A 17,597-nucleotide genomic window follows, 5' to 3' on the forward strand; every position below is an offset into this window, starting at 1 on the left:
GCTCTGCCTATGCTTTGGGAAAGCCCCTAAGAATAAGGTGTCTAAAACAGTGCCTGCCGATATTATTATATCAAAATACCCAGATAAAATGATTCCTCAAGGCTAAATATGTGTTAATAATGAATCGATTTAGCCCTGAAAAAGTCTACAGTCTTAATAAGCCCTTGTGAAGCCCTTATTTACGATCGTAATAAACATGGCTTACCGGATCCCATAGGGAAAATGACAGCTTCCAGCATTACATCGTCTTGTTAGAATGTGTCATACCTCAAGCAGCAAGAGACTGCTCACTGTTCCCCCAACTGAAGTTAATTGCTCTCAACAGTCCTGTGTGGAACAGCCATGGATTTTAGTGACGGTTGCTAAAATCATTTTCCTCATACAAACAGAAATCTTCATCTCTTTTCTGTTTCTGAGTAAATAGTACATGCCAGCACTATTTCAAAATAACAAACTCTTGATTGAATAATAAAAACTACAGTTAAACACTAAAAAACTCTAAGCCATCTCCGTGGAGATGTTGCCTGTACAACGGCAAAGAGAATGACTGGGGTAGGCGGAGCCTAGGAGGGATCATGTGACCAGCTTTGCTGGGCTCTTTGCCATTTCCTGTTGGGGAAGAGAATATCCCACAAGTAAGGATGACGCCGTGGACCGGACACACCTATGTTGGAGAAATATGGATTTCATGTTCCGTTAAAGCCAATGTTTGTATCAGTAAAACAACATTTCACATTAGAGGAGCTTTTCTAAAAAAAACAAAAAGCCCTGTGGTTTATAAGCTCATGTGAACCAGTAACTGACTTGACTGATCCATTGTTGCACTATAAGGACCACTCCATGCAGTAGAATTGCATAATTATTAAGTGCATAATAAAAAGACAATGAATTAACACTTACTCTGAATTTCAAATAAGCAAGAGATTTGTTTCTGACAAATGTATTTTTTCTCCCATTTACCGGCCCCCTATATCATGTGACAGACATCAGCCAATCACAGACTAGTATACCCTAACAGAGCATGGACTAAATTTTCAGCATAATCTACAGTATATTTTGTGTCGTTTTAAAGCCGTCACCTAGTTAAGGGTAAAGCAGCAGTTTAAGTGCCTCGTGCTGCGCTACAACCCCCTGCGACAGTCAAGAGGTTAATGTATAGTTCACGTCTCTAGTGCTATAAAGAGCATTTAGCATGTTCTGCACTGTCACAGCAGTAGCCACAGGCGGTCAGCAGTAATTGCTGAAGGCTGAGATGACCACGGGGCGCCTTTGCTAAAAGTTTTAGATGAATTCACACCATGCCTTAATGGCTCATTTCTAATTTATTGGCACAATAAAACGCGCCACCCATGAAGTTGTCTTGCGCACATTAGGTCAGACAGGAAGCTGGAGTGGAGAATGCCAGAGATTGTACAATAAATATACGTTGTCATATGGGAGAGGAGAAAGGATTTATTTCCTTACATTAAAATGGGTCCCACATAAAAATAAACGGGGTACATACAAGCGTTTCTTCCCAGTAGCCTTAAAGGAATAAAATCTTTGATTATGTATTCTGCATTTTATTTTTGACCTAATAAAGTTATTTTTTTTATTTTATCAGCCCTTTGGTGCCTCTTTACAGTGCGGCTGTAACTCCTCTTATTTTTTAGCATAAAATCTTTGTATACTGAATTAAAATAATGTATAGAAACATAATCATTAAAGGAACTTTGTATGAAGAATAAAAATCACTTATCCATAAGAAAAAGCAGAACTGAAACGGGCTTTAATAAAAAAAAATGTTAATGGGACAGTGTAATGTGATGTTTTTCCCTTAATGTGTTTCCAATGACTTGTTGAGCCAGCTCCATTGCTCCTTTAGGTTTATTTTTGTATATGGTATTGTTGGTTTTGTTATTTGAAACCACAACCCATTAAAATAGATTGAGCTTGCAGGGAAATCAGATCACTTTTTTTTATTATCTATTTCTGTACACACACATGGTTCTTTATATTATCTCTGTATACCAAAGCTCAATACTTGGGCCTGATTAGCAAAAACTCGCTGGCTTGGAGAGAAATCACACAAAATCTTTGGAATTTTTTTTAGACCTTATATTGTAATGTAGGAGTCACTCCTTCACATAAACATCTCAAGATAAAATTTGTGTTTCTTTATTTTTTTGAAGGGTCTTGTCGTACGGACGAGACTTTTTAGATCATCTTGGCTTAATGGAGAGCTTAAGATAATCAGGCTCATTTTATTGCTTATCTCTCCTACCTCCCACTGGGAGTGTGATTTCTTCTGCTGGCTATGTTTACACAGCTTTTCTATAGCCTGTACTTCAGTAAAGAAACTATATAGTATAGAATCAGCTATTCCAAATGCTGATATAAAGGTAAATTAGCTATTTAAAAACAGTTAATTGCACTCCAGCAGGTAAAATCAACCACTAGGAACAAATTAAAGGGAATAAAATATAGGGTAAACTGTCCCTTTACGTAAAAGCTATTTAAATTTGAATTGAAAAACTTATACTCTAGTATCTGTTGCACACTTCTTGCACTATACATTGCATTGTTCTGATTTATAGCATAACACGAAAATCAGTCCAATATCGCTAACCATTTAACCAAAATGTTTGTTTTCACATTTGAAATCCGAGAGAAAATGCAATAATTGCTATTTATGTTTTATTTAGAAAATGAGGCTATTTCTTTGAGCAGTAAAAGCTGAGCTTGCTCCAGTGGTATCTCCCTCATCAGTATATTTCCTGCTGGTGTCCAACGGAGTCAGCTTTCCCCAGTAGCTTATTAGGAAATTGTCCAAGAAATCCAAAATCACAATCTGTGCTTGATCAGAATCCAAATAAAGTCGCATTTAGCTAATTATCTGACTCTTGTGCTCTGGAAGACGTAAAACGCGTGACAATGCAAACAGCCAGCTCAGTCGTTCCATTCATTTGGGGGATTATTAAACACGCTCTTATAATGTGCACCGTGGGGCGGCCAAATGAAAAAGAAAATAAATACGGCACAACATAGCCATCCTGGGGAATTCACAGATAAGTCTTTCCGCAGCACATTAGCCCAACGGTAATTACAACTCGTCAGTGTAGGACAGAGATTGAAGGAAACAAATGAAGATGATTTTTTGTTGTGAGTTTTGCAGCTATTTGTTCTGTTGATTCAGAGACCCCACACAGAATTAAAAAAAAAGTCTGACAGATCACAATTATTTCATTTCAAGACGTTTGTTTATTGGTATTTATTAATTCATTTATTTATTTACTGAGAGATTTCTAAAGGCAGCAGCTATATTAAAGGGATCTTCAAATGACTAATTTGTTTTAGCATGAAGTGTGTACATAATAATGAGCTAATTCATTAGAGATGGTTATTTTAAGAATATGGAGGTGTTTACCCTCCACAAAGGGGTTAAACACACAGTCAAAGTGTCGCCCCGGGACCCACAGAGCACTTCTGGACACAAGTGGAAACCGTCGCTGATCCAATCAGCATCCCTAGTTGTATTTCTCAGATGTGTAATTAGCGCTGCTGATTGGATCAGCAGTAGATTCCACTTGGGGTCCCAGTGCTCTGCTGGTCCCAAGTGGTACTTCTACTATGTGTTTAACCCCATTCTAGCCACCAATCAGCAGATAGTTCCTACGCTCCTGAGCCTACCTAAATATGATTTTCAACAAAGGATAATGAAAGAACAAAGTACATTTAATAATAGAAGTAGATTAAAATGCTCTGTCTGTACCAGGAAAGGTTAATTTAGTCTTTTATGCCCTTTTTGCCCCACGAATGCACTTGAAATGCTTGTGATAATTGGGTTATTGCAGTGTTTTTAAAGGGAATGCAATGGCTTTGAATCTGAAAACAATACAAAAAAGCACGGTATAAATTGCACTAGAAAACTAATGGACCAGGTGATCATTAGTTACCATAAGGTCATTACAGTGTCATAACGTCATTAAGCCAACAGACATTCACAGCTGTATTACAGTTTTGTATATAATAAATATTCTAATGTTTTCCATTATAGGTTCGTGTAAGAATGAATTATGATCTACACATAATGCAGAAATGAAAACTACTTTCACTTGGATAACAGACTCTCATACAAGCAGCATCTGTAAATATTTAAAAAAAAACAATGTCACTGCCAAGGTGAGAATCAGTGACCGTCTTCCTAATTGTACATATTCCATTTTTATTTTTAAAGATGTCTTCCCTATCTCAGCTACCACACGGGCAGTGACATAGAGATGTAATGTGTCTAGTGACAGAATCTTGTACATAAAGCATTGCATTCTGGGTGTGAGAGTGACAAAAGCAGATTTTTATATGTATTTTAGAGCACATAAAATTACTTTCTGCCTTCTCTATTCCATAAGCTACTTGGGTTTCAGAATCAGACAGACATTTATATTAAAAGTTATCCAGTAACTATAGAGATTTGCTGCTTTGAATATAATGTTTTTTTTTTCTAATTGAAAATGAAAAATTTAAGCAATTGAGTATTTTATATTTATATGGAAACAGTCACCAAATGAACTTCCTTTGGAAATAGTTAAATCACCTATCAACACAAACTAGATAAAATTACCTGCAGTTAATGCTTTTTATAAGATTTATATTATTTCAGGCAGAAGACACTGTAGAGACCACATAGTATGTGTAGCTATTATAACACAGACGAGCTGTTCACGTTAACCTCTCTGAAGCACCAACATCATGAGCTATAAGTTGCAGCCATCTCAGGCATCCAAAGGGTTAACACTAACCATAACCCTATTGAAATTGCAGTAGTAAACCTCCACAGTACTTAGTGGTTATCAGAAGGAGTCAGCCTCATACTCTCTTGCTCTCTAAGTAACCCATGGATAGTCTTTATAATTTAGTCAAATGTGCTGTACATTTTCTCTTTTATATTTATTGGTTGCGATTATCTTACATTTGTATCAAAATAGACACAACAGGCAGCTGCCCTGGGGCATATCTTTATGATACTTGTCATAACATCCTACTCAGATCCTGGCATCTAATTTTCTTTACACACAGCAGCATTAACCTGAGGCTGCACAAGAGCATAGTCGTGTAATGAGTGTTAATACAGTGATGATATCATAGGGCATATACCGGGCACACATTGCAAAACCTGGGCACACATTGCATATACCCGGGCACACATTGCATATACCCGGGCACACATTGCAAAACCTGGGCACACATTGCATATACTGGGCACACATTGCATATACTGAACGCACATTGCAAAACCTGGGCACACATTGCATATACTGGGCACACACTGCATATACTGAACGCACATTGCAAAACCTGGGCACACATTGCATATACTGGGCACACATTGTATATACTGGGCACATATTGCATATACTGGGCACACATTGTATATACTGGGCACACATTGCATATACTGGGCACACATTGCATATACTGGACACACATTGCAAAACCTGGACACACATTGCGAAACCTAGGCACACATTGCATATACTGGGCACACATTGTATATACTGGTCACACATTGTATATACTGGGCACACATTGCATATATATTGGGCACACATTTAATATACTGGGCACACATTGCATATACTAGACACACATTGCATATACTGGACACACATTGCATATACTGAACACACATTGCATATACTGGGCACACATTGCAAAACTTGGGCACACATTTAATATACTGGACACACATTGTATATACTGGGCACGCATTGCATATACTGGGCACACATTGCATATACTGGGCACACATTGTATATACTGGACACACATTGTATATACTGGACACACATTGTATATACTGAACACACATTGCATATACTGGACACACATTGCAAAACCTGGGCACACATTGCATATACTGGGCACACATTGCATATACTGGGCACACATTGCATATACTGGACACACATTGCATATACTGGACACACATTGCATATACTGGACACACATTGCAAAACCTGGGCACACATTGCATATACTGGGCACACATTGCATATACTGGACACACATTGTAGCAGTGGAATTACTGATACTGTAACTACACCCAGGTTTATTTTCTGTATATGTTTCAGTCACTTTTTAATAATGCCTTTAAAAAAATAATAATTTCAAGAAAATAAAAATAATGTTTAATGAACTTGCATTTGCATGTGAGTCTATAGTCACTGCTTTGTGTGTTTTTCGTTTGGCTACTAGTGAATATTCATGTAAATAATAGATATTTTTGTATACATGGTACAATATTGTTTTGTAGTAAACGTGTGTAATGTATTTAGTAAGAAGATGAATAATAGATGACACTGTATATATTTTTTATCCATGAATTCATAATAAAATACAAGTTGAATAAAGATCACTCTTGTTGTGTGTGATTACGGGTTGGATTATTAAATATTATATACAACACTGCTGAATAAAAGCAGCTATCGTCAGCTATCCAAGTACAGTTTAAGGGGATAGATATCTAAATGTTTAACAGTGAAGTCTTTTCTTTAGCTTGTACCATTAGCATTATTTGTTCACACAGCAAACCCTTTTGTGTAAACCCATTAACAAGTATAATGTAATCCCTTCCTTCATGCAGTACCTACCAGCAGATTAACACTGTGGGTTAGACTATGAGTGGAGCGCTAGAAGTACGTTTTTGTGCGCTTAGAATATAGCGAATATAGTATTCCCCAATAGATGTCAAAGGAGCAAGAAAAGTGAGAAAAACCTTCCCATTCACGTGCAAACCTGACCACATTTTCTCAAGTGCACTACCCCAGCATGAAGTTGTGACTATTTCACAATCTAATGTTCTTCACATAGAAGAATATGTTCTGTTTATTCCTAAATACATATTTCTATATATATCTGGTACAATATTACCTATACCTATATATATACACTAGTCCTAAAGCCCATGTACACGGCCAAAATCCCCATCCATTTGGATCCCCTCTCCCTCGATCTTTCCTATTCCCTGCCGCTCAACATTTTTTCCCCCCCGCAGTGCAGTCCCACCTGCTCCTGCCCCCCCCCCCCTCCCCTGCCCTGCACGAGACAAACATACCTGGCCACCCCCAGTGCAAAAATCTGCACACCCATTGCGAGTGCAAAAGTCTGCACACCCCCGCATGTGCAAAAGTCTGCACACCCCCGCATGTGCAAAAGTCTGCACACCCCCGCATGTGCAAAAGTCTGCACACCCCCGCATGTGCAAAAGTCTACACACCCCAGCATATGCAAAAGTCTGCACACCCCCCTGTTGCAAAAGTTGGCACACCCCTGTGTTGCAAAACTCTACAGACCAGCGTTTTTTGTATGCAGATGACCTGCTCATCCTGTCCCCCACAGCAGTGGGTTTGCAAGAAAACTAGACCTACTGCAGACATACTGTAAGTCATGGGCAAGTGAATATGGAAAAAACTAAAGTCATGATTTTCCAGCAAAAGCCCCAAAATCTCCAGCAAAAACTCAAATTCCTATTGTTCTCTAAAGAGGTAGAGCACTTATTAAATTATACCTATCTCTGGCTTACACTGAGTGCATCAGGAAGCTTTAAACTGGCCAGCAAAACACTGCAAGAAAAAGCCCTTAGAGCCTTCCATGCAATCAATCAGTTCCTGGGAACTATAAAGAGACTCGAATAAAACCCTGGCCATGTACTGAAATCAGAACTTAAACTTTTACACCATGAGGTGTTGAGATACTCAAAAGTGGCGAGCCTGCATTCGGCGCATGATATATAGGCCCCATAGTCTTTCTTGTTCCGACATCTGTGGGAAGTCTGTTATTTCTTTCATTATTTTTGGGAAGTATTTATCCCTTAAGGGTTTGTATCTTGTACAGTTCAAGATACAAACCCTATAAAAGGGATTTATAGGTACTGGCAGACAGCTGCCAGTACCTAAGATGGCGGCAATAATTAGAGGGGGGATGGTTAGAGAGCTGTTTGAGGGGGGATCAGGGAGGGGTTAAGGGGAATGTAGTAGCGAGCACTACATTCCCCACAATACCCTGCACGGGCCTGTGTACACAAGCACTGCATTCCCCACAATACCCTGCACAGGCCTGTGTACACGAGCACTACATTCCCCCACAATACCCTGCACGGGCCTGTGTACACGAGCACTACATTCCCCACAATACCCTGCACAGGCCTGTGTACACGAGCACTACATTCCCCACAATACCCTGCACAGGCCTGTGTACACAAGCACTACATTCCCCACAATACCCTGCACAGGCCTGTGTACACGAGCACTACATTCCCCACAATACCCTGCACAGGCCTGTGTACACGAGCACTGCATTCCCCATAATACCCTGCACAGGCCTGTGTACACAAGCACTGCATTCCCCACATTACCCTGCACAGGCCTGTGTACACGAGCACTACATTCCCCACAATACCCTGCACTAGTGCTAATATATCTAGTTTCTCTCACACAGTCTGTGTTTAGAGTGAACCTCTTGATTAATTTGCAAGCCATTTTATTTAATTTACCATACAGATTACTAAAATTCAAGAATAGGAATCACACTTTTAAAGTAAAGAATTTGTTTTAATTGTTTTACTTTTAAATTACAAACTGACAAACAAATTGAATGCGCTGGAATGAACATTTTCTGATTTCGAAAACAAAACAAAGAATACAGACCGTTAGAACTATAAATCATTTTTGGCAACAAAATTAGTTAAACTGCAAACGTGAAGAGGAAAGATATGAGTATATTAAACATAAAACACATATCTATTATATTTAAGGCACTTTCTTTACTTTCAAATAAACCTATTGAAATATATCATCGATATATCAACTATAGAAATAAGCAATTATACACAGTCATATGGAACAGACCACCATAAATGAACATATATAGACTTGCATAGCCCAGCTGAGAATGTCTCTTCTAACATTAAAGTGCTATCAATATTTTGGTAGTAATTCATTGTCTTTGGCTTTTGTTACGGGACACAGAATCTCCTGTCTAGTTGCATATTAAAATTCAATACTAAAAAGCGGAAACACTTATTTGAAATACAGCACACACAGATACTGAAAGTAACAAGTCACATTTCAAAAGTTACTGGTGCAAATGCAGCACTTAAATGTTGCTCCGTTTTGTTCTGATGGTGATATATTGATGGTCTACAATGTATTACACTATAATATAATTCCTTCATGTATCATTTTGCAGACCACTTACAAATACAAATTGTATAGATGCTATAACTTTCTAGCACCAGTGTCATGAGATGTTCCTTACAAATGTGTAATAATGTGTTTTATCTTGTAAGATTAGCTAACGGTGGAGCTATCTAGACTTGGTCACCTCCAAAGATATTTGTGTCCCTAAAGTACTGTGGCAATACTGCTGAGATAACTGAACAGGTAACTAGACAGGTCAGCAAACCATATGAACATTTATAGTGTCTGTAGAATTTATTATATAGAGAAATATGTAATGAACTGAGCCCTAATTGTTCTCAGAATGAAAAGAAGACATTTGACACAAATAGCAGTCCTTATATAAACCGATATGGGTCTGATTTATATGAGTTAGACAATGAATATTAATATAGCATCAGATGTTTGTGTAGTCATATTAAGCAGCAAATCAAACAGTATTTCTATTTTAACACAATTCACCAGAAAACATAAGAACAAATGACATAAACTGAATATTATGGGCTCTAATAGACTGTGATTAACCTGTATGTTTGATAAAATTCAGCATGTGAATTTGGGAAGTTTATCTCAAGCAAACTGATTTATATCAAAACAATATTCTATATTATATCAGTTTGTCAATGGAGTATTTTACCTGTAATCTGTACAAGTAATTCATGTTTACAAGCAGTGAACACTGTATATTGCTTTCATAGGTAACGTATGAGCAGACAGACTTAAAAGTCTCTTGGTATCCTTTGTTGAACGAACAGTAATGCACTACAATGACAAGATACATATTTGTGCAGTCACCAATCAGCAGCTTCAGAGCCTACCTAGGTATATTTTTCCACAAAGGATACAAAGAGAACAAAATTTAGATAAATAAATGGGAAAAAGCTCTATGCGAATAATGAAAGAAAAAAAACTGGGTTTCATATCTCTTTACACAACTGCAGATAAATTAATCAAATCTTAATAAATGTAGCTATACAAAGGACTAATACATTTCTATATGTGGAAAATTCACTTTGACACACCTTATAAAATATTTTAACCACAGTGTACAAAATAAATTCCATTTTTAAATGTCATTTAATTGGAAATCAACTCATTATTGAGTTTGCCATAAACAATTTTTTTAATGTCACACAGAAAACAATGTACTTTATGTCTGCCCCAGTAACGCTAGACGGCAGCTCTCATTCAGAAATCGGAATTACTGCACGGCAACGAGTATATTAGCATGTTGCTAGGGCAGGTTAAGATAAGACTGTTAAACAATACCAGATATTATACACTTGGGATGATATACCATTAAGGATAAGAATATATTAGTAACCACTCCAACTCACATTGGCCTCTGAATATGTATGAAAAAAGCAGTGTTAATCCCCAATCATATTAATACACAGAGATGACAGTATATATAGAATATGTGACATAGCAAATTACACGTAGCTACGCACATTTTGGTGTTATCAGTATCTGATCTTCATACAGAACACATATAATGGATCTTTTTTCAGATTCTGTTCAATAAGTATTATAGTTTTATAACACTTAGCAAAAATATACCATAACAATTCTAAATACAACAAAATATAATATAAAAAGGATATTTACTGACAAAAATCAGGTCAGACACCTTCACCAATGTGGAAACATGAAATTCAATATCTATATTGTCTTAGGTATCAAATATATACATAAAGGGTAAACGTGTTTTTATCTGACAGAGGGTTTCACTTGTATAATTTGGCACTTTGTATCCGTTTATCTATATCAATAGATAGATATATAGATAGATTAATACAACATACTAACATTTTAAAATTGCTGATCTATCTCACACCGCATTGGTCAGTTGGCCAGTTTACTACAAAATTCCTTTCTTAATAAACACAAAATAAAATACGTGTATATACTAACGATATGTTACTTTAAACATAATAATATAAGATCACTTTATCTTTCTATTCTCTGATTTATATTTTAAAGTACAAAAAAATTGCAAATATTTTCAAAATCACAATGAGTTCCACCAATAATCATACTGGAAATACGTTCTAATATACACAGAACAAAAAATATACTGTAATATCTCACAGCTGGTTTTACAGTAATTTAAAATATATTTTTAAAAACATCTTTTTTTTAAAAAAAATATGGGAGTTAACTTTTTAATATATACTATTTTTTTTACAAAAATAACAACATTGGATATTTTTTGCGAAACCAAAACATATACCGTAGTAATGATTAAGAACAGACATTTTTTATTATAACCTAAGGACTGTAAAATAAATAAATTGTTACCCAGTGCATTCAGTATTAATAATGTAATGGCTGCAAATACAATAAGAACCATTGGCCCAGAAGACAATAATATCTGGCAATTTGATTGGTAAAGTCTTTTTTTTAAAGAACAAAGTCCATTGCTCAAAGGAAACGCAATATACAGCTCTGTTGTTCTATGGTGCCTAATAAGTTAGGTCCACAACACTGTAAGGGAAGAGGTCTAATGATTACAGGTGCTCGGCCCATTCTCCTGGGGGGATATGTTTGAGATCCTGAAAAAGACCTCCCGCATGGTCTTATGGCAGCTTTCTACCAATTCAGTGATGTCACTATCTTGCAAGTCGGATATTTCGATTTTTGGAAGGATTTCAACTTTGATCCTACCTGGAAATGTAAAAATGCAATAAATCCATAATTAGCAACAGAGTACAGGAACAATGTATTGTCTGGAGAAAAGAATTAGCTGGAAAAGCAGGTCATTTTACTAAAGCTGGACAGTAGACAGTTAAGTGATATAAAGGGCCGCTACTATATAGTGATTTTCTTCGCCAGGGGACACAATGAGCTTTAGCGAGTAGTCTTTGATGTTTCTGAATAGCACCTGAAATAATAATAATTGTCCAGCACTACTCTGTTTATTAACCATAGGCGGTTAAACAGCGGAGTTGGCTAGGCTGGCGGTTAAACAGAGGAGTTGGCTAGGCTGGCGGTTAAGCAGCGGAGATGGATAGCCTGGCGGTTAAACAGTGGAGTTGGCTAGGCTGGCGGTTAAACAGTGGAGTTGGATAGGCTGGCGGTTAAACAGAGGAGTTGGCTAGGCTGGCGGTTAAGCAGCGGAGTTGGCTAGGCTGGCGGTTAAGCAGCGGAGTTGGATAGGCTGGCGATTAAACAGCGGAGTTGGATAGGCTGGCGGTTAAGCAGCGGAGTTGGCTAGGCTGGTGGTTAAGCAGCGGAGTTGGCTAGGCTGGCGGTTAAACAGCGGAGTTGGCTAGGCTGGCGGTTAAACAGCAGAGTTGGCTAGGCTGGCGGTTAAACAGCGGAGTTGGCTAGGCTGGCGGTTAAGCAGCGGAGTTGGCTAGGCTGGCGGTTAAGCAGCGGAGTTGGCTAGGCTGGCGGTTAAGAAGCGGAGTTGGCTAGGCTGGCGGTTGAACAGCGGAGTTGGCTAGGCTGGCTGTTAATGGGACAGTCAACACCAGAATTTATGTTGTTTAAAAAGATAGATAATCCCTTAATTACCCATTCCCCAGTTTTGCATAACCAACAGTTATAATAATACAAGTTTTACCTCTGTAATTACTTTGTATCTAAGCCTCTGCCGACTGCCCCCTTATTTCAGTTCTTTTGACAGACTTGCATTTTAGCCAATCAGTGCTCACTCCTTGGTAAATTCACGTGCATGAGCTCAATGTTATCTATATGAAACACATAAACTAACGTACTCTAGTGGTGAAAAACTGTCAAATGCAGAGGTGGCCTTCAAGGTCTAAGATATTAGCATATGAACCTCCTAGGTTTAACTTTCAACTAAGAATACCAAGAGAACAAAGCAAAATTGGTGATAAAAGTAAAATGGAAAGTTGTATAAAATTACATGCCCTATCTGAATCATTAAAGCTTTTTTTGGACTTGACTGTCCCTTTAAGCAGCGGAGTTGGCTAGGCTGGCGGTTAAACAGCGGAGTTGGCTAGGCTGGTGGTTAAGCAGCGGAGTTGGCTAGGCTGGCGGTTAAACAGAGGAGTTGGCTAGGCTGGCGGTTAAACAGCAGAGTTGGCTAGGCTGGCGGTTAAACAGAGGAGTTGGCTAGGCTGGCGGTTAAACAGAGGAGATGGCTAGGCTGGAGGTTAAACAGCGGAGTTGGCTAGGCTGGCGGTTAAACAGAGGAGTTGGCTAGGCTGGCGGTTAAACAGAGGAGTTGGCTAGGCTGGCAGTTAAACAGAGGAGTTGGCTAGGCTGGCAGTTAAACAGAGGAGTTGGCTAGGCTGGCGGTTAAACAGAAGAGTTGGCTAGGCTGGCACTTAAACAGAGGAGTTGGCTAGGCTGGCGGTTAAGCAGCGGAGTTGGCTAGGCTGGCGGTAAAACAGAGGAGTATGCTAGGCTGGCGGTTAAACAGCGGAGTTGGCTAGGCTGGCGGTTAAACAGAGGAGTTGGCTAGGCTGGCGGTTAAGCAGCGGAGTTGGCTAGGCTGGCGGTTAAACAGAGGAGTTGGCTAGGCTGGCGGTTAAACAGAGGAGTCGGCTAGGCTGGCGGTTAAGCAGCAGAGTTGGCTAGGCTGGCGGTTAAACAGAGGAGTTGGCTAGGCTGGCGGTTAAACAGAGGAGTTGGCTAGGCTGGCGGTTAAGCAGCAGAGTTGACTAGGCTGGCGGGTAAACAGAGGAGTTGGCTAGGCTGGAGGTTAAACAGAGGAGTTGGCTAGGCTGGCGGTTAAGCAGCAGAGTTGGCTAGGCTGGCGTTTAAACAGAGGAGTTGGCTAGGCTGGTGGTTAAGCAGCGGAGTTGGCTAGGCTGGCGGTTAAACAGAGGAGTTGGCTAGGCTGGCGGTTAAACAGCGGAGTTGGCTAGGCTGGCGGTTAAACAGAGGAGTTGGCTAGGCTGGCGGTTAAACAGAGGAGATGGCTAAGCTGGAGGTTAAACAGCGGAGTTGGCTAGGCTGGCGGTTAAACAGAGGAGTTGGCTAGGCTGGCGGTTAAACAGAGGAGTTGGCTAGGCTGGCGGTTAAGCAGCGGAGTTGGCTAGGCTGGCAGTTAAACAGAGGAGTTGGCTAGGCTGGCGGTTAAACAGAAGAGTTGGCTAGGCTGGCACTTAAACAGAGGAGTTGGCTAGGCTGGCGGTTAAGCAGCGGAGTTGGCTAGGCTGGCGGTAAAACAGAGGAGTATGCTAGGCTGGCGGTTAAACAGCGGAGTTGGCTAGGCTGGCGGTTAAACAGAGGAGTTGGCTAGGCTGGCGGTTAAACAGAGGCGTTGGCTAGCCTGGCGGTTAAGCAGCGGAGTTGGCTAGGCTGGCGGTTAAACAGCGGCGTTGGCTAGGCTGGCGGTTAAACAGAGGAGTTGGCTAGGCTGGCTGTTAAACAGAGGAGTTGGCTAGGCTGGCGGTTAAACAGAGGAGTTGGCTAGGCTGGCAGTTAAGCAGCGGAGTTGGCTAAGCTGGCGGTTAAACAGAAGAGTTGGGTAGGCTGGCGGTTAAACAGAGGAGTTGGCTAGGCTGGCGGTTAAGCAGCAGAGTTGGCTAGGCTGGCGGTTAAACAGAGGAGTTGGCTAGGCTGGCGGTTAAACAGCGGAGTTGGCTAGGCTGGCAGTTAAACAGAGGAGTTGGCTAGGCTGGCATTAAACAGAGGAGTTGGCTAGGCTGGCGGTTAAGCAGCGGAGTTGGCTAGGCTGGCGGTTAAACAGAGGAGTTGGCTAGGCTGGCGGTTAAGCAGCGGAGTTGGCTAGGCTGGCGGTTAAACAGAGGAGTTGGCTAGGCTGGCGGTTAAACAGAGGAGTCGGCTAGGTTGGCGGTTAAGCAGCAGAGTTGGCTAGGCTGGCGGTTAAACAGAGGAGTTGGCTAGGCTGGCGGTTAAACAGAGGAGTTGGCTAGGCTGGCGGTTAAGCAGCAGAGTTGACTAGGCTGGCGGGTAAACAGAGGAGTTGGCTAGGCTGGAGGTTAAACAGAGGAGTTGGCTAGGCTGGCGGTTAAGCAGCAGAGTTGGCTAGGCTGGCGTTTAAACAGAGGAGTTGGCTAGGCTGGCGGTTAAGCAGCGGAGTTGGCTAAGCTGGCGGTTTAATAGCAGAATTCGCTAGGCTGTGATTTGAACCTGTGACACTGAGGTTTGATTAGGCATTGCAGATACTGAATCTCACCAGCATAGTTGGTTAAACCGATCTATTTAAAAGTGTTAAATTATTAATTAAATCTCAGTGCATATATATATATATATATATATACACACACACATACATATACAATACAGCCCTTCCCAGTCAAATACCTTGTCATCTATACCAGGGTTCTTCAAACTTTTTTCCCAAGACCCAGTGCAATGATACTATATACCTTTGCGACCCTATTTGTATCCTTGGGGGCCGATTTACTAACTGTTGGACGGACGACATTACTGAATGCCGACAGCATACGCGTAAGACCGCTGTTTCTTAACTCCCTGTTTCTGCTGAGCCTAAAGGCTCGCACGGAAACAGGGGTATACAGCCCCATTTGGGCCCTGACAAATCGGCCACTTAGGCTGAAAATTTCTAAAGTATTATGCAACAAGATAGCTGCATTTTTTGACAAAGTGACTACAATGTGTGTGTACAATATTTCTCATTGTAGTCAAACTTGAAAGTGTTGTAAAAGGTAATAGAACACACATCACACACTCTCAAACAACACACACACACCACACACTCTTATACAACCCACACACCACGCACACTAATACAATACACGCACACCACGCACTCATACAATAAACACACATCAAACACTCTCATACAACACACACACCACACACTCATACAACACACACCACACACACTCATACAACACACACACCTGACAAACTCTCATACAACACACACACCATACACACTCATACAACACACACATACCTCACAAACTCTCATACAACACACACACCATACACACTCATACAACACACACATACCTCACAAACTCTCATACAACACACACACCACACACTCATACAACACACACCACACACACTTATACAACACACACACCTGACAAACTCTCATACAACACACACATACCTCACAAACTCTCATACAACACACACACACAACACACATACCACACACACATACCTCACAAACTCTCATACAACACACACATGCCTCACAAACTCTCATACAACACACACATACCTCACAAACTCTCATACAACACACACATACCTCACAAACTCTCATACAACACACACATACCTCACAAACTCTCATACAACACACACATACCTCACAAACTCTCATACAACACACACATACCTCACAAACTCTCATACAACACACACCACACGCACTCATACAACACACACATACCTCACAAACTCTCATACAACACACATACCACACACACTCATACAACACACACACCATACACACTCATACAACACACACACCTGACAAACTCTCATACAACACACACATACCTCACAAACTCTCATACAACACACACATACCTCACAAACTCTCATACAACACACACATACCTCACAAACTCTCATACAACACACACATACCTCACAAACTCTCATACAACACACACAACACACATACCACACACACTCATACAACACACACACCTCACAAACTCTCATACAACACACACATACCTCACAAACTCTCATACAACACACACACACAACACACATACCACACACACTCATACAACACACACACCTCACAAACACTCATACAACACACACATACCTCACAAACTCTCATACAACACACACACCTGACAAACTCTCATACAACACACACATACCTCACAAACTCTCATACAACACACCTCACAAACTCTCATACAACACACACCACAAACACTAATACAATACACGCACACCCATACAATAAACACATATCACACACTCTCATACAACACACACACACACACATCACAAACTCTCATACAACACACACACACATCACAAACTCTCATACAACACACACACACACATCACAAACTCTCATACAACACACACATCAAAAACTCTCATACAACACACACACCACACACAATCTAATACAACACACAAACACCACACACTTTCATACAGCACACACACACACAACACACCACACACAATCTCCTAGAACACAAACACACACAGGTCGCGACCCAGTAAACATGTTGTTGCGGCCCAGTAAACATGTTGTTGCGACCCAGTAAACACGTTGTTGCGACCCAGTAAACACGTTGTTGCGACCCAGTAAACATGTTGTTGCGGCCCAGTAAACACGTTGTTGCGACCCAGTAAACACATTGTTGCGGCCCAGTAAACACGTTGTTGCGGCCCAGTAAACACGTTGTTGCGGCCCAGTAAACATGTTGTTGCGACCCAGTAAACATGTTGTTGCGACCCAGTAAACATGTTGTTGCGGCC

The 17,597-nt window shown here is 40.4% G+C and overlaps 2 protein-coding genes across 3 annotated transcripts in view; one reads left to right on the forward strand and one right to left on the reverse strand.

Moving 5' to 3' along the window:
* Positions 1–6,389, forward strand: part of EGFL7 (EGF like domain multiple 7) — a 62,336-nt gene extending 55,947 nt beyond the window's left edge. Inside the window, exon 10 of the mRNA XM_053695767.1 lies at positions 4,037–6,389. Within this exon, the coding sequence (XP_053551742.1) occupies positions 4,037–4,059 (23 nt within the window). The 3' untranslated portion in view covers positions 4,060–6,389. The remainder of the gene's footprint in view (positions 1–4,036) is intronic.
* A 2,178-nt stretch (positions 6,390–8,567) lies between these two features.
* The window catches only part of AGPAT2 (1-acylglycerol-3-phosphate O-acyltransferase 2), a 214,687-nt gene continuing 205,657 nt past the window's right edge, over positions 8,568–17,597 (reverse strand). For both annotated transcript variants that reach the window (XM_053695543.1, XM_053695542.1), the window contains one exon: positions 8,568–11,882. In XM_053695543.1, coding sequence (XP_053551518.1) covers positions 11,808–11,882 — 75 coding nt within the window. In that variant the 3' untranslated portion in view covers positions 8,568–11,807. The remainder of the gene's footprint in view (positions 11,883–17,597) is intronic.

Source organism: Bombina bombina, chromosome 12 (genome assembly GCF_027579735.1).
Source record: "Bombina bombina isolate aBomBom1 chromosome 12, aBomBom1.pri, whole genome shotgun sequence".
Lineage (NCBI taxonomy): Eukaryota > Metazoa > Chordata > Amphibia > Anura > Bombinatoridae > Bombina > Bombina bombina.